Below are 22,860 nucleotides of genomic sequence, written 5' to 3'. Positions count from 1 at the left end.
TATCTTTATATCCATAGTACACACAGAAAATCCTTAATAAATGTTTGTTAAATGAAACTGGAGGGTAGAAGCAGTCAGACAACCAGTGTTTGTGACGACAGATGGAAAAACAAGAGACCCCTCATCATGTTTTCCATTATGAACCTTACCCCTATCAGTCACATTATTTCCTCTCCATCCTTAGACAATCATCTGCTCCTGGAGGCCTTTCCAGAGCCTCATGTCAGCACTCCATAAAACCCTTGTGGTCTCCATATCTACCCCACTAAGAGCACATGTTAACCAGTCATTCATTTACATTCATACCATTACTTGTGAATTCATTTGTGCAAGAATTAGTTATGATATCAATTCACCTTTCTTTTCCCCAATTTTAATGGGAAGTTACTTCAAGACATAGACCACATTCCCATCTTATTTAGCAGCCAGAATAACTGCCAGCATTTGCTACTTAGCTAGCTAAGGCTGAGGACATTCTGAAGGGGTGGGTTCCACAGAATGCACCCCGATTTTCCTCAGGGAGCAGAAGGGATGAAATAGCAGGATGACTGAATGCAGGCTATAGTAACACACATAGTAACACCAACAGCCTTGTTACATATCCAGCAGTGTGTAGAAGCAACAGTTTATATCGTGGCAACGTACCTAGGATCATGCTATAAACATAGTGGCAGGAGGACTGTGACATGAAGACACATACCCTCCTCCTGATTTCTGTCCTGTACACAGTAGTACCTAGAACTGCATCACATATAGTGGCCTCTAGAACTCTGCCATGTACATAAACATATACCACATATGTGTGTACATGATGAGGTGTTACATATGCATGGTGCATGTGTGTGCATTTACATGTACATCATATATGTGGGCAGCTGGGTGGTGCAGTGGATAGAGTGCCAGAGCTGGAGTCAAGAGGACCTCAGTTCAAATCTGACCTCAGACATTTACTAGCTTTGTGACCCTCGACAAGTCATTTACCTCTGTTTGCCCCAGTTTTCTCATCTGTAAAATGAGCAAGAGAAGAAAACGACAAACCACTCCAGTATTTCTGCCAAAAAAACTGCCAGACACAACCAGAATAACTGGACAACAATAACGTACCATAAATGTAATGGTACCTGGAACCATGCTGCGCGTACACTGACATTCATTATGTAATGGCAGTCAGAACTGGATCTTGTATGTGGTGACAGTCAGCCTATGGCTGCATACACAGGGGTATAGAGAATTGTGTCATGCCATATGCCAGCACCTAAGCTTTTGTTTTATATGTAGTGGTGCCCAGGACTGTGCCATCTACATGATGATATCTAGAACTGTAGTGTATATAAGATGGCATCTAAAACCATTCTATGCAGAGAGTAGCTGTTCAGTAAATGCTTTATTTAAAAAAGGTGAATGGAAAATTCAGGGGCATCCACTAGGTCGACTTTGAAATAAAATGAATGAGAGCCCCCATTAACAGTGGAGCTGGGGGCTAAGTGTAATGCCAGGATCAGACTAAGAAACACTGATGCACACAGAGCTCCTACCAGAAGGCTCCTGGCCAGAATGTTCTCCACCAGCTTGAAATCGTTTCGAAGCAGCTTGTTCTTGGAGCTGGTCCCCTCCATCTCCTCATCAGCATGAAAGCGGAAGTACTGGGACTCATCTTTGAACTCGCTCTTCTCTAGGACTGGACCCATATGAACACACACAAGGAAAGAATACAGTTAGGCATGTGTGTGAAGCCTTTAGGGGCCCCACAACCAATAACTCACGCTTTGCAGACAAGCACTGTTCCATCTAGACAATGGGACTTGCTATCCCTAGAATGAGTAGCAACACCCCAAATAAAAAATGCTTTAATTCTCATTGATCTCTGTACCCCTAGTCTCACAAGCTGGTCTACCAAAGCCCAGAGACATTAATGACCTACTTTTCAAGAAGGCAAAATGAGTCATTTCAGAGAGCCATGATAGGAGATTGGAATTTCACAGCTTTCCTAATACAATCAAAGCAGGAGGGAGTCATTCTGAATGACACTGTTCCTCTCTCCTTTTCTCTGACATTCTAAGCTCTATGTTTGAAGAATTCTTCCAACTGTAAATTTCCATGTTCTATATGCTGGGTAACCCCATCCCCTACCCTCCACCACTTTTCAGCTTCTTTTAATGTGTTCTTTTCCCCCATTAAATTGTGATCTTCTTGAGGACAGGAACTGTCATATGCCTTTCTTTGTACCCCTAGCACTTAGCAGACTGCTTGATATATACTGGGTGCTTGATAAGTATTCACTGATTTCTATTCTAAGGTCCCTTCCATCTCTCACAGTCTGTGGGTCTAAAGAATGTCAAGACCACCTAATCTAAGACTGCGAAAGCCAGGCCAATTCAGGGAAATGCTCTATGTGGTAGAATCCCAAATACATCCTTCATTCCAAATAGCACCCACAGGGAGACATTCCTAGACCCCACTTTGATCTAGGTCATGATTCCTGACAGCTCTGCCCAGAGCCTGGGCCCTCCCACCAATCAAAGTCAAGCTCCCTTTGTATGTGGCAACCAGAAAAATTATAGGCCTGTCCTGAACAGTTATTTCAGGGATGCCTTTGGGCTGAGGACATTCTGAGGGGGTGGGTCCCACAGAATGCACCCTGATGATCCCTGGGAAACAGAAGGGATGAAATGGCAGGATGATTGGCCCCAGGCTATAGGAACTGTCTCATGACAGACTGTCCCCAAGGCCACAAACACAACCTAAAATGAGAAAGTCGAAGCCCCAACAGAAGGGTGAGGCCCAACCTCAAAACATAGGGTAGAACCTGGGAAGAACAGGCATTGGCCACTCACTCTCCCTTCTATGACCATGTCATACACATTCAGAAATCATGCTTTATCTTGGCCTGGGTGTGTCCTGCTTCCCAAGAGGGAACCTGCCTTATACTTAATACCTATAAATAAACAGATACATGTAGTCTCAGAATTAGAAGGGGTCTTAGAATAGAGAACACACAGAAAAAGGCTGGAAAGATCAGTTCTTGGGGTATAGAATAGTAATACACGAAGGAACCTTAAAAACATGGAATGTCAGAGGCAAAAAGGTCATTGGAGATTGGCTTCTCATTTCACTGACTGAGACAACAGAGGCCCATGATCACATAACATGGAACGGGTAGAGCCAAGGCTGAATTAAAATTTTCATACTCTCATTTCAATGACCATTTCATTACACCTGTGAAGGGTCAGCAAAAGAAAACTTGCTATCATCATACAACTGCTAAGGTCCGGTCCCAGAATTTGTTTCATCTCTTGTATCCATGGTATCTGAGTGTCAAATGTAGGATGGTGGCTTGGTCTGGTGCCCCTCACTGTTCTAGCATCCCAAGAACTACACTAGAGTCTAACCCAAACTGCAACCTGACTGCAAAATCTCAACATTAGAAGGTTCCTCAGAGGTCATCTAACCCAAACCATATTCATTGATAACACTACAGAAAAATGGTCATCCCTTCTCCCTTCTTCCCAAGACTTCATCTCTTTTCCAGGGTACTCATTCCTAGGTTCCTTCAACCAATCTCCATATGGCATGGTCTCCAACACTCCAGCAGATGAGGCCCTTCCTCCATGTCTGGCCTACTCTAGACTCACTCTCCATGTCCTTCCTAAAACGCAACATTCAGAAAGAACAAAATATTCTAGAAGCAGACAGATCTGGACAATGGATCTAAGAAGCATACACAGAAAATCATCAGGTAATTTGCGAATGTGTTAATCTGCAATCTGACTGTTTCTTGGAATGATGGGGCCTGGTTTAATGGGGATGTGCTTGAAATAAAAGACAAGGGTGAAGGGATGGAGCAAGATGCCTCATATTGGTAAGTAGTCATTGAGAAGGCTGTTCCACCAGTGCAACCCAGAACCTTGTTGAGGTCAATGAAATGGAGGCAGGAGAATTACCATGGTGCATGAAGCCATTGTTACAGAGTCCGACACCCAGAGCCACAGCTTCCTCCCTTGTCTGGCAGTCTCCCTAGTAAGGAGAGGATAGCATTAATACAAATAAATAAACAGATTATACTTACATACTGATTTGTACATATTATTCTTTTGAAAAAATTCAACAAGTGTTTACTCCACACAGAGAACAGGGTTGAGTGTCAGAGGAAATAAAGTTTAGAAAAGATATAAACCCCACCCTTCTGGAACTAACAGTCAAAGAGGATGGATAATTGTGGCCCACCAATTACACAAACAGAACTAGAGATAGCAACTAAACCTGTGATTTCATTGTTCTGAGGATCTCTTGGATGAAGAAGCTCCCTCTATCAATTCAAGTTGACATTTTCTCTAAAATTCAAAGTGTAAAAGGTGACTTACTCAGAATCAAATAGAAGCAAATAATCCATAATAAGAAAAGTATAAAATCAAGTATGCTGTGAGGTCCAAGGAGTCTTAGGACATTATAAGCCCTGAAGGGCAGGCATTTTTTCACTCATTTTTCATCTACATTACTCCCCCAGCTTCTAGCATGGAGCTTTGTACCAAAATAGGCACTGATAGATGTCTGTGTAAACGAACTGGATTAAATTGGAGGATGTTGGTAACAAGGGTATTGGGAAAGGTTCCTTCCACAGCAGTGGCAGCATGTGATTGGGTTAAAAAGGAAAGCATTCTATGACTTAGCTATTCTCAGCAATATGAGGATCTATGACAACTCTGAAGGACTTAGGATGAAAAACACTACCCATCTACAGAGAAAGAACTGATGGTGTCTGAATACAGACTGAAGCAACTTTTGTTTTTTCACTTTATTTTTCTTGAGATTTTTTGTCTATTTTCTCTCACAACGTGACTATTATGGATATGTTTTACATGACTATACATCGATAAACCATATGAGAAAAAAAGGATAGCCTAGGTATGAGGGATCAGCCTTCCCCAAGGCATGGAGTGAAAGAATAAATGGGAAATTCACAAGGCAAAGAGAAGTCTAGATTAGTTGGAGCAGGAATAGAATGGAATAACAAGAGCCGAAGATAGAAATTTAAATGTGGAATCAAAACAAAGAGGTCCTTGAATTACAAGGAGAGAAGTCTAGACTTGACCCAAGAGGAAATGGGGAGCAAGGAGGGAGGAGATTAAGGGGAGCAATGGCCAGGGCTAAGTGGGAGCCAGACTGTGAAGGGCTTTAAATGCTAAGCTGAGGAGCTGGTGCTTTATCCCAGGGAACCACTGAAAGTTTTCAAGCCAAGGTATGACCTGGTCAGATCTGTGCTTTAGGAAGATTATTTCAACAGCTATATGGAAGAGAGATTCCAGAAGAAGCAAGCTGGGGAAGCAGGAGTCCACTTAGGAGGCTAGAAGGAGATGTGATAAGGACTTGGACAACTGCTGTGGCAAAAAACAGGAAGAGAAAAGGGAATAAACCTGAGGGAGAACTGACAACATTTGACAATTGACTGATCACTCAATTCACCTAAGAGCATTTCTGAAGCATCTGCTCCATGTCAGGCATTGTGCTAAGTACTGGGGATACAAATCAAAAGCAAATCAGTCACTGCTTAAAGGAGATTACATTTAACAGGAGAGCAAAAAGATGTTCATATGGAAGTAAATACAGTATGTGGTTAAAAAAAATTAAGCATTCTGGCGGCAGTAGGATGGATTAGAGTGGAAAGAAAGTAGAGGAGGAAAGACTTGTAATGGGGGCACTGTAATAGTCCCAGTGGGTGAGAGATGGACCAGGGTGAGAGCAGTGAGATGAGAGGGACAAAAGAGACATAAAGAGGTGGGATCATCAGAGCTGGGCAGCAGATTAGACAGAAGAAGGCAGGGAGAGAAGAATTCAAAACCACCCAAAGATTTTCTATTACGTCTCATTTGATCATCAAATATGTTCCTCAGGGAATTATAAATGCCTTATAAAGTGGGACCGTAATATTTTAATCTTTGTCCTCCCAGCACCAGACACAGTGCCACCTAAAGGGAAGGTAACATCTCAAAAACAGAACATCAAACCTAGAAGGCAGTACTTAAAAAGTATTTATTAAACTTGAGTTCTGTCAGCAAACCAAGACTACCTCCTAGTCAATAAAAGCTACTGCCTCAGGAACTGTGGCTATGAACAATTTAGAAAGATTTTTGGTAAGGAGTAAAATGCCAAGAGGCTTGAAATTGTCCCTCAGATAACCAGGTGGATCCCCAAAACACTCATTTCTCAAGTTTAGATTTTAGGGGTTGGGGGGTGGGATGCCATTCCTGCTCTCCTGTCCTGTAATTCTGCTCCACACAGGCCAGGGAATTCCCACTGTGAGCAGCCTACTTCCTTACCACCACAGAGCAAGAGCTGGGAACAGTTCTCCTTCTTAAGAAACAAACATGAATTAAACATGGGTTCAGATGTACCTTTATTTCTGAATTGATTCACCTTGGTTAGAGACCACAAACCCCATGGGAGCACTGGAATAAGTCAATGTATCACTGGAAAGTCTGAATAAGTCTTTGGAATAAGTCCCCAGACTAGGAGTGGCATCCCCAAAGCCATAGAAGTGATACAGACATTCCAAGGATGTTAGGAATAGAAAGCATCCTGGAGTTCACTATGCAGTCCAGCTCCCTCATTTCACAGATAAGGAAATCCAATCTGAAAGAGAGAACTGACTTGTCCAAGGTCACCCAGCTAATAAGTGCCATAGAAATGATACAAATATGTTAGAATGTAAGGAGCAGGAGAGATCTCAGAATTGACTGCATAGTCCAATGACCTCATTTTACAGATAAGGGAACACAAATCCCCAGGAGAAAATGGACTTATCCAAGGTCCCACAGTTTAGTTAAGTGTCAAAGCCTAAATAATAAGCCAAGCTTTCTAACTCTAGACTCAGATTTCTTTCTCTATTATATACAGCTTGATGAGTTCCTTTAAAAGCTCTGCAAAGGAAAGGATGTTTCCTTCTGGGGAAGATCAGGAGAAAAGTCTCCATTCCATCCTACTTCAGCTCCCACTGGCCGAGAAGACTGTGTTCCTGCCTCTGACATGCTCTCTGGGCCCCAAATGACAACTGGTATTCACAGCCAAAACATTACAGAAGAGGTATCAGGGATTACAAACTGCACTTGGGGAGGGAGATGGTTTCTGTAAACATTTGGCCACACTTGTTCCCACAGCTGATCCCTGGGTCTGACAAATCTCTCCTCAGAGGCAGCATCCTAGCATGTGTGTGCCTTCAGCTTCTTCCAGGGGAAGCTAGCAAGCCTTTATCTGGGGCATCCAGGGACCTGCAAATTCACCTCAGCTCTTCCTCCCACTTCCCCTGGTCCAGCTGTGAAACAACTGACCAGTGATGAAGAGCTGCCTTCCTGGACCCTGGGGAAGAAGCAAAGGAGGATGGGGGGGGGGGGGGGGGGGGGGGCGCGGCAGACAGCCAAATGTTCTAAAGCCAAGGAAGCCAAGGTGTCTGCAGGACACCTGACTCTGGGAAGCCTGTGGAAAAGGCTCCTAATCTAAGTCTTTGCCAAAGGGCCCTAGGAAGGCCAGGCAAGGAAAGAGAAAGTATGCTAAAAATAGGCCTTTGGATTCTCAAGGCAACACCTTTCATCAGAGATGCCTGTAAGAGTGAAAAAATTACTTAGAAATAGCTACCTAAAGAAAAGGAAAATTCCCCTACACACACCTAAGGAAACTCCCTATGGTTCCAGGAGAGAGAGAGAGAGAGAGAGAGAGAGCGAGCGAGAGAGAGAGAGAGAGAGCGCACATCACGTCTTCTAAACTAGTCTGGGAGCTCTCTGAAGGCAGGGACTGTGACTTAAAATTTTTCTCACGTCCCATGTTCCTCCAAGGAGTTGCTGCTTAATCAAGATTTTGCTGATTTGTTTGCTGCACTTCTCAGAATGAGAGAATACAATATGAACAGGAAAGTACCCCCAAATCTTCTAGGTCAAGCTCCCAACCGGGGCTGAGAGGCAATCAGCAGTCATGAGAATAGGTCATCTGGCTTCTTGAATACCACCACACTAACTGGAAACTCACTATCTTTCAAAGTACTGCCAGCCTGTTTTTAGTTGGTTCTGATTATAGGGAATATTTTCCTTACAATGAAGACGGACATTTCTAACTGCTATGAAGATCTAACACAGAACCACAGAACGTCACTGCTAAAAAGCCTCAGAGAACATGTGGTCCAATATTAAGCTAAAATCTTCCCCACTCTGTCACAAAATCACAGACGCTCCCAGGTGGAAGAGATCTCAGGAGGCATACAGTGATCCTTTCTGTAACACAGGCTCTACTTGAAGTCTTCGAGTAATTTCTTCTCCTTGTTCAGTTGTTTCACTCATGTTCAATTCTCTGTGACCCCATCTGGAGTGTTCTTGGCAAAGATACTGGAGTGGTTTGCCATTTCCTTCTCCAGCTCATTTTACAGATGAGAAAACTGGGGCAAACAGAGTTAAGTGACTTATCCAAGGTCACACAGCTAGTAAGTATCTGAGGCTAACTTTAAACTCAGGTCCTCCTGACTCTAGGAAAGGCACTCTACTCTCTCTCAGGTTTTACATCCACTGTGCCACCCAACTGCCCCTGTAATTTCCTTACTCTGATCTCTTTCCAACTTTTACCCCCTGTTCCTAGTTCTACCTTCTGAGACCAAGCAGAATGGGATAGCCCTTCCAGTATTTAGGGGTATATCAAGTAGACCTTTTAAGATAGATGCCATGCCCCCTCTTCTAAGTCTGTTCTCCTAACCAAACATTCCAAACTCCTTCAGCAGAGCCCTGCAGGGTATGGCCTCGATATCCTCCTCTGGATCTACTCGTTTGTCATCACCATTCTTGAAATCTGACCAGCATAATAAACCCCATAGAATGGAATGCCAAACCAAAAGACGGAAGTATCATTTCCCTTGTCCTGAACATTATACCCCTATTAAGGTAGCCCAAGATCATGCCATTCCAAACATGGCCGTTTAGTTATTCATGGAAGTGATCATGAGTTCTGGAACGGTCTTAATAGCAATTTCAGCAGCCCTACCAAGATGCAAAAGCTTCTCTGAATGAAAAAATGGATGCTTACTGGAAGATCATTTCAGAAAGGCACCTCATCACAAAGTTATCCACAGGCAAAGGATCATGAAAACCCTCCACTAAAACACACTGGGGTTGAGACATGCATCCGAGGAGAAAATGCCCATACTGACAAAATCACAATTTGACTCAAGATTATATTAGAGTTTTTGGGCACCATATCATGTTACTGACTCATACGAAGGTTTTAAGTCCCCTAAAATTCCTAGGTGCTTTTCAGATGAACTACTAAGTCATGACTCTCCCATCCAATACACACAGTTGCTTTTCTTTATTTAACAGGAGTAAAAAACATGACAGGACTTTAAATTTAGGATCATTAAATTTCATCGTGTTAGATTTGGACCACTGCTCCAACTTATCAAGAACTTCTTGAATCAAAGTGCCTATCATGAACCTGGCATTGTATACTAGTGATAGAAAGAAAATGAATGAAACAGTCCTTACTCACAATGAGCTAATATTCTAATGGGAAGGACAGAGAGTATATACCTAAATATATAAAGAAATATATATACATATATGTATATATAAAGAAAAAAAGACAAGTAATTCCATGTAAAGTCGTTTGGGAATAGTTGGTAGGAGAATCAGGAATTGAATTGGGTTCTGATTCCATTATTTTTCCCATCTATCAGTCTGCCATCAATGCCTTCATCCAAGTCAGCGATGATAATTGTACAGTGGCCTGCCCATGGTCCCCTACCACCATTGCTACAAGTTGTTTGCTCCTAAAGGCCCTAGATCAGGTGTGAAACCTGCAACTATGTCTAAAGAATTCCTGAGCATGGGAAAAGGCTGAATTCCTGGGCAGTACCCTACAGTTCCCATATTCATTCAGTCCATACTTCAATTTCTGCCCTAGTCTGCAGCCAGTTCCCAAACATATCTAGGAAGGCACAGAAGCTCTTTTCTCCTTCCCAGAACTCAGTGTGATGAGACTAAGTCCCTGTAAGAATGGGAGCCTATTGAGGGAAGAGATTGGCTTTGTTTTCCTTTGTATTCATTAAGCTTAACACAGTGCCTGGCATATCCTTAATTATTAACTAATTAATAATTAGTTAAAATAATCCTTATTTATTAATAATTAATAAATGTTGCCTACTGACAGATGCAAAAGAGAAGTCATTGCAGTCCACCCAGGATCTCTTTCTTTTCTCGGTAAAGAGATGAAACATTCACAAGACAAAAGTTACTGAGAGGGAAGCAATGGGGAATGTGCTGCCTGCCTCTTCTCGAGATCACAAATTACAATCATCCACAGAAATCAAGAAGAATATGCAAGAGTACCAGGCAAAAGGCACAGAGTCCAGGAATCCCATAGATCCCATCTTATGACTATTCCTGACTATTACACTGGTTGTAATGGACTCCATGTCCATAATGCTCTGCCCCCCCTCACTTCTCTCTCTCTTAGGCTCCCTGGTTTGCTCAGAGACTCAGCTCAAATAATTCCTTCTGCAGGAAGACTTTTCCAGACTCCTGCAGCTCCTAATGACTTCCTCTGTGAGATAACCTTCCATCTATTCCATATATATCTTCTATGTACACAACTGATGAAATGTTTTCCCCATTCAATTATAAACACCTTGAAGGTAAGAACAGTGTTTCTGCCAGCTCTTAGTACAATTCCTGGAACACAATAATTGTTTTATAATTACTTATTAAACAGTTATTGACTAACGTATATATGTAGTTTCTGTCTGCAACACATTCACATGGGTGGATGACTTAGTAGTAGAACTAAATTGTCATTAATCCCAACCGGCTCTATTTTCTAAATGGACTGTTTTAAAGCCATCACTCCTCCACACAAAAACCTTCAATATTTGACAATTACCTATCAAATAGAGAAGCTAGATGGCATAGCAGAGATAAGCACGCCAGGCTAGGAATCAGAAAAGCCTGAAATCCAAATCTAGTCTTAAACACTTACTAGCGCAGTCACCTTGACCAGGTCACTTAACTTCTATATGCTATAAAATGGGTATAATAATAGTACCTATTCCCAGAGTTGTTGTAAGGATAAAATAGGTATTTGGTATCATCATCATTAGATCCTAACATTGAAGTCACTCCACAGTCTTCCTACAGACTACCTGTCCTTAGCCAAACTAGACCACACTCAATCTCCCATTCTTACTGCCTGTTCTTTTTGTCCCTGCGTCTTTGCCCATGACATCCCAAATCTTTAGAACAGTCGCTCCTTTTTCCTGCTGTTGAGTCTCTCTCTTCTTTCAAGGTCTAGTTCTTGGCCACTTCTACCACAAAGCCTTCCATCACTCTAGAGGTGAGAATGATATCTACTTCCTTAAATGTCTGGCCACTACGCATTTTTTTTCACTCTCTTTTATATCATGACATGTGTGTGTCTGTCTGTCTGTCCGTCTGTCCGTGTTTGTGTACACTCCTCCCATCCCCAAGTAGATTGCAAACTCCTGGAGAGCAAGGCCTGTGTTCCATCTCTACATCTAGCACAGAGCTTTACAGAGTAACAATACTTAATTGACACTTTTCAAATTGAATTACTTTTGCAATTACACTAAGAAAATAACTCAAATGTCCTTACTCTTTGAAGATGGCATGGTGTAATAAAGAGTACTGAATGTTATTTAATTAGAATGTCTAAGGTTGGTACCAGAGATGATCCTAAGATCACAGATTTAGAGCTGGAAGGGACCGTGGAGTCCGTAAATTCCAAACTTCTCATTTTACATGTGAAGAAACTAAAGCAGATAGCCTTATCCAAGGTTACAAAGCTAGTAAGAGGCAGAGCTGAGATAGGAAACCAGAACTTCCTAACTCCTATTCAATGCCCTGTCCCCTAGCGATGCTACCTCTCTGCCCTTTTTCACAGAGGTAGCATACTACGGATTCAGTGAAAACTGCATCAGAGGTAATATGTTGGTTAGTTTTGCTGAGCTACCTTTTTTTTCCTTAATTTATTCCACTACAGGGTATGACTTTTCTAAGCAGGGGAAGGTAGAATTTGGAAATGAACATGATATGACAAGATATCAATAAGATGTGAAAATAAAAACAAATGAAATTACTTCAGTCTCTGTTCTTGCTTGCCCCTTCTGCCTTTTCAGGACTTAGATCGCAGCCTCTTTCTTCCCCTAGAAAGTAACCTTCCCTCCTCTCCTCGTGCTAAATCTGCAGAAATCTGCCTAGGTTTCTCCATGCTGGGGAAGGCAGGTGTGGATCAGGCAGGTCAGGAACATATGATATAGTCCTGACAGCAAAAGGAGTCAGAGGACATCAAGGGAAACTGGGGGAATGAGAACAAGCAGAAAGCCAGACTGCAACAACCACGCAGTCAACTGATTGATCAATAAACATTTCTTAAGCACCTATTTTGCACCAGGTGCTGTTCTAGGTCCTCAAGAAGGGAACAATCCCAACTCACTTTCTGATGAGAGAAACAAATACATATAGAAATACCCACAGCCAATTGCGTGTTCTCAGCCTGCTGGAACTGGAGTTATTCCATTTACCACTACAGAGAGGAAAGGAATCCAAACACAAGAACTCCAGAAGGCTCCCCTGGAGAGTTAATGACCTCTCAGAAAAAGAACTGGACTGTGACTCTCAAGGCTCACAGACTTAGAAGTGACCTCATTCACAATTATAAGACATTAGTTTAAATCCCAACTACCACTTACTACCATGTATGGTCACCCAAGGGCCAAGTCGTGTAACCAATCGGAGCTTTACCTTTTCCTTCCATAAAATGTGCATCATCTCCTTCATGAGATCGCTATGACAGAAAGGTGCAGCCAATTGTAAAGGACTCTAGAAAGATGAGTATGAATTTACAGCCATTGACAGAAAGATGATTTGGTCAAGGTACAGAATGGGATATTGTTGGCGAGGTCCCATGTGAGAATACTATACATCATTGTTTAAAAAAAGGGTTTGTTTGTACAGAAGACAACAGAAAAAAGTTCACAGAAAGACAGAGATAGCAAAATAGCTTCAAAGTCAATGTGTTGGATCATATCCTTTTAAAAATATAAGCTCTATGTAAGAGATTTACATTTTCATAAATAATCTTTTCTGTTTGTTGGTGTTTATCAAGTTACATAAAAAATGAGAAAACATCCTAACTAATATCTCACATGTATTATTATTTTTCAAATATAGCTAGTCATTGATGCTTTTGAAACAATACGAATTCATTTAAAATCATGGTTACAATATATTGTGGGTCAGCATAAAAAACTATACGGGGGAGTTCTGCAGACACCACAGATGACCCATAAAGGCCAGAAGACAACACAGAAAAAGTTCTTATTTTTACTACTGACCTACATATGTAATACTTAACCCAAATTTTATAATAAGGCTGTAAACACCCTGTAAAAGAGAAAGAAAAAATTCAAACTTCTTCTCTGGTACAAAGGGAAGGCCAAAAAATTTTACATTGATGGTCTAGATTACAGGGGTTTTGCACCCTCAACCCCTGCTATGGGGAAGGGATAACTGAAAAGAATTCTTAGCACCTTTTTATCATTATATTGTTTCTCAGCGAATGGATACTAATAGCACAATCACCACTGCTGGAGAAGGATTAATCTAAAATACGTAAAGGTTCTGCAATTTCATTGTTCTGAGTATTCTTTCTGCCAACAGTGATCAGAGCCCTCCATGCTTCAGTGCAGGGCTGTGGTGGGAGAAAAAAAAATCACCTGCTGACCAATTTTCTTTTGATGAGAAACTTGTTTTCTAGGCTGGTTTCTGACAGTCTGTTGCCCAAGCCTCTACTCAAATTCTTTCACCAGGCTGGCAGGATCAGCCAAAAGCTCATCCTCCCCACTGGCAGAGCCTCCTATTAGGAGGCTAGGTGAACTAGACTCACATCTTTATCATAAGGATGTAACAGGAGTGCAAACTCCACTGGTTCCCCATTACCCCTAGCATTAAAATCCTTCATAATCTGGTTCCAGCTTACTTTATCCAGGCTAAGTCCACATTTTTCCCCTTCATACATTTTTCCCCTTCATACATTTTTCATTCTAATCAAACTGTCCTACTTGTGATCTCACATACACTGCACTCACAAGACCTCCACGCCTTTTCAAAAGGTGCCCCTGGTCGCTGGAAAACCCTCCAGCTTCACCTTCAATACTTGACTTCAAAGCCCAGCTTTGCCATCTCCCACAGGAGGGCTTTTTCGGATCCCCACCCCCACCCCAAATGAAAAGGAGCTCCTAATTCCCAACCTTCAGCAATTACTGTGGTCTATATATTTTGTTTTTGCATATATACATCCTTCTCCCCCCAAAAATGCACGGATGGTTTCCTTTTTATTTTTGCATTCCCATAACCTAGAACAGTGGTTGGTACAGAGCCGAATGTTAATAAATGCTTGCTGAATGAATATGTTATGCGTGTGGAACTTTCTGCTATCGTGGGATGGTATCCTTCTTCATCAGTTTCTACTCTGAAAACAAGTCTGGAAGCAATTTAAAATCCAAGCCACACAGAGAACTAAGTCATCCCCATCTTTCCCCAGCCCCAGTCCCAGGCTCCCCACCTCCCCCTCAGCCCCATCCTGCCTCTAACACAGATCTCATCTCCAGCTGCTGTAAAAACAGCCACATGGAAGTCATTCTGCTGCCTCAGCTCCAATTATCCACTCGTGCCGCCCCCCACCCCCTACCCCCACCGGGACAGCTGATGGGGGAAGGGTATCTCCTCAACAATATGGGATAATTGGCACTGTGCCACAGCATCATAAAGGCTGGACCTCATTCCTGTTTAAAAAAAAAAACTGTCAACTGCAATCCCTGTCTAGATTCTTGCCTGTACCTCTCCATTTCATGGAGTTACTCTAGCCTATCTCCTTGGTTACTCAGGAGGGGACAGGACTCAGATTTACCCTTCTGGCTTCCTTCTTTCCCCATCTCTTCCCCGTCTTTTCTTTCTCAATGAAAGGCAGTGTGGCATCATAGAATATTAACCCTGAAGTCAGGAGAGGCTTGGATTCAACTCTCATCTCGAAAATCTATTAACTACGAGAACTCAAGGCAAGTCACTTCAACTTGTAAAATGGAAAAACAGCACTTATACTGCAGGACAGGGTTGCTGTAACAAAAGCATCCTACAAATCCTAAAATGTTCTAGAAATGCTATCCTATGCTAGGATATAACAACCACACTTGTCCTCAAAGAAGAAATAGAAGAATGCCAATCCCTTCTTTCTTTGTGGAGACAGGGGACCATGAGGATGGAACATTTCATTTAATGTTGGGTTTGATTTCTGTGCTACTTCATTTTGCTGAACTTTTTTTTTCTTTCTTATTCTCTGTTATAAAGTATTGGCTCTAGGAAGGGAAAGAATACACTGGAAATAAAAATGGAATAATAACAATATTGACAGTAATTAACAAAAACGAGCATTTCCATAGCACCTGCTAAGACACTGTACTAAGTACACACATATAAATATGTGTATATATATAATATAGAAATAAATATTCCCATTTTTAAAATAAGGAAATTGAGACAAATAGAGATTAAGTGACTTGCCCAAGGTCACACAGCATACACATCTGAGCCCAGGTTTGAACTCAGATCTTCCAGGCCCAGTGCTCTCTCCAGCGTTACTCAACAAAATACATCAATAAAGCATTTAAATATTATTTTCCTTCACTCTTCCTTTCTTCATGTCCCCTACTACAATCTTAGGTCTGATAATAGCACAGTGATCAAAGTTTTGAGGTTGACTTTGAATTCCAAAGGCACTCATCCACATCTGGGTATACAGCACATATCAGTGCCTCCCAAAACCTTCTTCCAAGAAAGTATGTTTTGGAGGTTATAGTTTTTTAACAGAGTTTTGTCATTTGTAAAGTGGAAATAATTGTGTATGTGTGTGTGTGTGTGTGTGTGTGTGTGTGTGTGTGTGTACACACATATACATGGATGGATATGTAATGTGCATATATGTATGTATGGGTATATGTATACACACACACACACACACATATATATATATGTCTGGATATATAGGTATGTGGTATGTATATGTACATATGTATGAGCATGTGTATACACATACATAGGGATGTATAGGTATGTGTGGTATATGTATGTATGTACATGATATGGATGTATGGGGGGGGAGCGCAGTGGGGTATGTGTGTATATCCTTGCTCTCTCCCCTATCACAAAGCAAGACTCTCACAAAGAGAGGCTGCTCCATTCATTGCATTTCTCTCCACAGCCACTATCACAATGTCTGGCCTCACTACAATAATAAACACTTGTGGGGGAAGAAGCCAAGATGGCGGAGTAGAAAGATACACATATGCTAGCTCCAAACCCACAACCCATAAAATACCTGTAAAAAAGAACTCCCAACAAAACCTGGAGCAGCAGAAGCCATGGAACAACAGAGCAGAGGAGATTTCTGTTCCAGAGAGCCCTGAAAAACTGACCTGAAAGATACGTCGCACATTGGACTGGAGCAGAGCCCAGACCTGCCTTGGCCGCTCAGCACTGAGAGGAGCAGATCCCAGCAGGCTTCAGGGGCAGAATCTCCAGCGGCCGAGCAGGTCCCTCCACCCACAGGCACCAAAGGTCAGTGAGAGGGTCTTTTCAGAAAGAGGGGCATGGGGTGTCCCCATAACTCAGGCCCCCTCGGGAGGCAGCAGCAGAGGTGGCCACGGACAGGGGCTCCCAAAGCAGGCAGGAGCTTGGATCCATTGTTGAAGGTCTCTGCATAAACCTCCTGAGGGAACTGAGCCCCCTGTGGCGGCCCTGCCTCCACCTGAGCACATGAACTTATTCTCACACTGAATAGCAGCCCTGCCCCCACCCAAAGCCCTGAGGCTAGGGAGCAGCATTTGAATCTCAGACCCCAAGCGCTGGCTGGGTGGATCTGGAGGCCAGATGGTTGTGAAGAGGACACTCAGAAATCAAGTAACTGGCTGGGAAAATGCCCAGAAAAGGGGGGAAAAAAATAAGACCATAGAAGGCTACTTTCTTGGTGAATAGATATCTCCTCCCTTTCTTTCAGATGAGGAAGAACAAGGCTTACCATCAGGGAAAAACACAGAAGTTAAGGCTTCTGTATCCCACACATCCAAAATAAATATTCAATGGGCTCAGGCCATGGAAGAGCTCAAAAAGGATTTTGAAAATCAAGTTAGAGAGGTGGAGGAAAAGCTGGAAAGAGAAATGAGAGAGATGCAAGAAAAGCATGAAAAGCAGGTCAACACCTTGCTAAAGAAGACCCAAAAAATGCTGAAGAAAATAACACCTTGAAAAATAGGCTAACTCAATTGGCAAAAGAGGTTCAAAAAGCCAATGAGGAGAAGAATGCTTTCAAAAGCAGAATTAGCCAAATGGAAAAGGAGGTCCAAAAGCTCACTGAAGAAAATAGTTCTTTCAAAATGAGAATGGAACAGATGGAGGCTAATGACTTTATGAGAAAACAAGAAATCATAAAACAAAACCAAAAGAATGAAAAAATGGAACATAATGTGAAATATCTCATTGGAAAAACAACTGACCTGGAAAATAGATCCAGGAGAGACAATTTAAAAATTATGGGACTCCCTGAAAGCCATGATCAAAAAAAGAGCCCAGACATCATCTTTCATGAAATTATCAAGGAAAACTGCCCTGAGATTTTAGAACCAGAGGGTAAAATAAGTATTCAAGGAATCCACAGATCACCTCCTGAAAGAGATCCAAAAAGAGAAACTCCTAGGAACATTGTGGCCAAATTCCAGAGTTCCCAAATCAAGGAGAAAATATTGCAAGCAGCTAGAAAGAAACATGTCAAGTATTGTGGAAATACAATCAGGATAACACAAGATTTAGCAGCTTCTACATTAAGGGATAGAAGGGCATGGAATATGATATTCCAGAAGTTAAAGGAACTAGGACTAAAACCAAGAATCATCTATTCAGCAAAACTGAGTATAATACTTCAAGGGGAAAAAATGGTCTTTCAAAGAAATAGAGGACTTTCAAGCATTCTTGATGAAAAGACCAGAGCTGAAAAGAAAATTAGACTTTCAAACACAAGAATGAAGAGAAGCATGAAAAGGGAAACAGCAAAGAGAAGTCATAAGGGACTTACTAAAGTTGAACTGTTTCCATTCCTACATGGAAAGACAATATTTGTAACTCTTGAAACTTTTCAGTATCCAGGTACTGGGTGGGATTACACACACACACATGCACACGCACATGCACACACACATAGAGACAGAGTGCACAGAGTGAATTGAAGAGGATGGGATCATATCTTAAAAAAATGAAATCAAGCAGTGAGAGAGAAATATATTGGGAGGAGAAATGGAGAAATGGAATGCGGCAAATTATCTCTCATAAAACAGGCAAGCAAAAGACTTTTTAGTGGAGGGAAAACGAGGGGAGGTAAGAGAAAAACCATGAAGTTTACTCTCATCACATTCGACTAAAGGAAGGAATAAAATGCACACTCATTTTGGTATGAAAACCTATCTTACAATACAGGAAAGTGGGGGAGAAGCGGATAAGCAGGGTGGGGGGGGATGATGGAACGGAGGGCAGTGGGAGGAGGGAGCAATTTGAAGTCAACACTCTTGGGGAGGGACAGGATCAAAAGGGAGAATAGAAGCAATGGGGGGCAGGATAGGATGGAGGGAAATATAGTTAGTCTTACACAACACGACTATTATAGAAGTCATTTGCAAAACTACACAGATATGGCCTATATTGAATTGCTTGCCTTCCAAAGGGAATGGGTGGGGAGGGAGGGATGAAGAGAAGTTGGAAATCAAAGTTTTAGGAACAACTGTCGAGTTCTGTTCTTGCTACTAGGAAATAAGAAATACAGGTAATGGGGTATAGAAAGTTATCTGGCCCTACATGACAAAAGAGAAGATGGGGACAAGAGAAGGGAGGGATGATAGAAGAGAGGGCAGATTGGTGATAGGGGCAATTAGAATGCTTGGTGTTTTGGGGTGGGGGGAGGGGAGAAATAAGGAGAAAATTTGGAAACCAAAATTTTGTGAAAATGAATGTTAAAAGTTAAATAAATAAATTAAAAAAAATAATAATAATAATAATAAACACTTGCTGAATGACCTGAGGCCCAGAGAACTGACTTAGCCAAGGTCATACAACTAGTAAGCAGGAGAGCAGCGATTTGAAATTAGGTCCTCTGACTCTAAATCCTGTGTCCCTATCTGTCTGTCTGGGGTTAAGACCACAGACAGCATAAACCATGAGGTCAACTCCCTGAACAGCTAAAGTGCCACTCAACCTCTCCAACTCCCCTCCTCAATACTCCCCTTCCCAAGAGGAAGACAGGAAAGAGAACATACTGGTCTTCAGTAATAATAACAAAGAATCCCTCGATGACACTACATTTTTAAGTTAGCAAAGTTTTTCCCCACAAAACAACCTTGCCATGTAGGTAACATGGTAACATCCACCTTTTTTGGGAGGGAGGAATCACAGCATGAGCGATTTCACTGGTATAGGGCACTCCTGAGGGAGAGACCTCCTCTACAATACAGTTCTGCACCTTCTACACAGCTCAGCCTGAAGAGAGGTGTCTTGGCCACTTAAGGGTTGAGCGTTGTGCCTAAAGTCACACGGGCAATATAGGGCAGCTGCAGGACTTGAACCCCGAGCCTCCTGAATGGGGAAGGGGGGTAAGGAAGTTGGGGAGACTCTCTGTCCATTATGTCCCCCTTCCTCTCCTCTTCATCTCACAGAGGAGGAAGTAGGGGCTCCCTGTTCTAACTGTATTTGAGGTAGAATTCTATCACAAGCCTCGTGACTTCAGGATCAAGTCTCTACCTCCCACATGATTCTGACTCTGCAGCATCCCAGCCCCCACACTTATCAGCCAGGACCCCGTAAGCAGCAACTGCTTGGTTTCGGGCATTCTGACACCAGTACCTATTGACAGTGACCAGCTCAGAGAAGGCTCTTAATAAAGGATTGCTGATGGGTTGATTGTAATTGAGGTTGCAGTCCCTAAGCCTCTATTTCCTCATCTACAGACAGGAATGGTAATTGCTGACCTACCAATCTCAGAGGGCTAGAAGAGAAGGCACATGGAAGAATTCTGAAAATGATGAGGTGCTATGTAAACATAAGGTAGGATTTATTATATCTACAACTCAGTCAAATGATGCCACTTGCTGCTCCTTGAAAATACTCCACCTCTTTGTCTCGATAATGCTGTTTCCCATCCGCCTGTACTAATCTTGTCCCTACCAGCTCATCTCCCTTTCCTACCCACCAGAATCCTACCCATCTAACCCACCTTACAGCAAAAAGGCTATGAGATCTTGAGTAAGGCAGCTCTCCCCCTTCTGGGCATCAGTTCCCTTTATGTTAAAACACTATGATCTAAGAAGTCTTCTAACACAGTCATCCTAAGGGTCCTCCCAGCTCTCCAATTATTAAATTCAGGCAGTATTTATTGAGTGCCTACTAAATGCAGAGCACTATGCTAGGCACTGAAAAGTTCCTATCATCTCCTTCAACAGAGAAGAAATAAAAGTGAGAGTCTGTGGCAAGTAAGCAAGCCCTCTGGGAAGTAGGAGGCTTTCCAAGAGAGTTAGGACCTTCTTCAGGGTGGGCAAGCAACAATCAGTCCCATATGCACAGCCTACCTGAGCAAGTAACCAGTCCACAAGTTTGCTCCCAGGAATCACAGATTTGTAGGTCTTCAAGTGGTAGTCTCTGTCTCTGCATTAAAAAAAATATATATATGTAAACAAAGATGGAGCAGGAGGGTTAAGGAAGATGATGGATGGATATATGGATAGACAGAAATATAGACAGATGGAGAGACAAACAGATAGATGACTCCACCTCTCATTTCTATCAATACTTAATAGTTTACAAAGCAGGGTCCTGTCAAAAGCCCTAAGCAGTATCATTATCCCCATCATACACTTGAACAAACTAAGTTCAGAGAGACAGTCATTGGGCTATCCATAGGTGTCTAGTCAGTGACCATCACAGGAATCTAAATAGGACCTTCGGCTTCACATTCACCAAGTTCTACAGCCCTAAAAGGTGGTATTTTCATAGAATTAAAAACTGAGAATCAGAAGAGATCTCACAAGGCCATGGATTCCATGAGGCATAGAGAGTTTAAGTCACCCCAAAACACACATAAGTGTCTGAAGTAGGATTTGAACTCAGCTCTTCCTCCTTCAAGGGAAGGCACTATAACCACTACATAGGATTCAACATCTAAGCTAGAAGGGACCCCATGTGAAACCTAATCCAAACCTTTCTCTTTACAAATAATAGCTAATATTTATATAGTTTGCAACAGGCAGCTAGACGGTGCAGTGGATAGTTTCCTCATCTGTAAAACAAGGTCAAGTGATGACTTGCCCAGGGTCACACAGCTAGTGTCAGAGGCCAGAGGTGAACTCAGATTTTCCTGACTCCAGAACTAGTGCTTTATCTACTGTGCCACCTAGCTGCCCCAGGAATCTCCTCCACAACATCCCTAACAAATGGTTAACCAATCTTTAAACCTCTACCTCCTACTGAGGGAGCCTCCGACACCTTCAGGCAGCCCTAATTGGTTACGAAATCCTTTCTCACACAGGGCCAAAATATTCCTCTTGGCAACTAATATTGTTTATTTGTAAAATTTTCCTCCTCCTCCTCCCACCTTACTCTGCATCTTTTAGCGGGTAATCAATCATTAGAACTAGTTCTCTTTTTAGTCCACTGTCAAACTCCAAATGGCAGGGGCAAGAAATAAAGGGAAAGGAGCACCAGGAGAATCTATCCAGAACAGCACCTGAGTGCCCCAAGGAAACACTCCCCGCCATGCATCAGACTCATGCCTTTGAGCTCAACCTCCTGAAGAAAGACGGGGAGATGCTGGAGACATAAAACTGTCTTGAGTATTTCAGGAGGCCCTGAGATGAAGTTCAAACTCCTCTTCCTCTCGGTAATATAAGTATCAACTAAATCCCTTAATTATAATGTCTAATAACTGGGATAAGCAAGCTAGGCTAAGGGGGATACTTCTCTATATCCAAGAAAAGAAGTTAAGTTGTCATACATAGGCATGTGCCCTGACCCATTGCTTCTTAGGAGTTAGAACTGATATTGATGCGATCACAATGTAAAATGTCAGAGCTAGCAGGGACCTTAGAATATTAGACCTGGAAAAGACCTTTGAACACAGGCTGTCAGAGCTGGGAAAAATCTTAGAACACAGAACACAGAATGTCAGAGCTAGAAGGGTCACTAGAACACAAAATATAAAGACCTGAAAAAAAACCTAATGTCACTCCTTCATTTAACAGATAAGGGAACTGAGGCCCAGAAAGGAAAGTGATCTGCATTTCTCCAACCACACTGTAATCATCCTGAGGAAAAGTAATCTCTGCTCCTAGTGTGTTGTCCCTCACCCTGAGAAAAGGACCAGACTCACAGAAGGTTCTCAGGAAAGACATGAGGCATGGCTATACACTATGGAAGCTGCTTAGCTTTGTCCTCTGAATATACCTGTCGGCTGTCATGGGGTGAAACAATATGGGCACCATCCCTCCCCAGCTGCTTCTTTCCTCCAGGCCCTCTGAGGCTCAGTGAAGCTTGTCCTGTCTCTGTCTCTCTCTCTTTCAGAGACGAATGAGAATTGAATACTTTGACTAGCCCCATGTGGACTCACCTTGGGGCTCCAGAGGCTAATTCTCCATTCAAAAACAAAGGCATTTAGGTTTAACTTGTATGTGTTATAATTTCAGCAGCAGGGAGGAGTCAAGAGTTACTTATTTACATGATTCTAATCCCAATTCGT

At 42.3% G+C, this 22,860-nt stretch overlaps 1 protein-coding gene across 2 annotated transcripts in view; it reads right to left on the bottom strand.

Moving 5' to 3' along the window:
- Positions 1 to 22,860, bottom strand: part of PREX1 (phosphatidylinositol-3,4,5-trisphosphate dependent Rac exchange factor 1) — a 227,343-nt gene that overhangs the window by 51,761 nt on the left and 152,722 nt on the right. For both annotated transcript variants that reach the window (XM_072633625.1, XM_072633626.1), the window contains exons 14-16: positions 20,699 to 20,774; positions 3,942 to 4,014; positions 1,536 to 1,678 (exon numbers count right to left, since the gene is read on the bottom strand). In XM_072633625.1, coding sequence (XP_072489726.1) covers positions 1,536 to 1,678; positions 3,942 to 4,014; positions 20,699 to 20,774 — 292 coding nt within the window. The remainder of the gene's footprint in view (positions 1 to 1,535; positions 1,679 to 3,941; positions 4,015 to 20,698; positions 20,775 to 22,860) is intronic.

The sequence above is a fragment of the Notamacropus eugenii genome, chromosome 1 (assembly GCF_028372415.1).
Source record: "Notamacropus eugenii isolate mMacEug1 chromosome 1, mMacEug1.pri_v2, whole genome shotgun sequence".
NCBI lineage: Eukaryota > Metazoa > Chordata > Mammalia > Diprotodontia > Macropodidae > Notamacropus > Notamacropus eugenii.
Note: the sequence above shows the minus strand (reverse complement) of the source record. Positions and strands in the feature narration are given on the sequence as shown.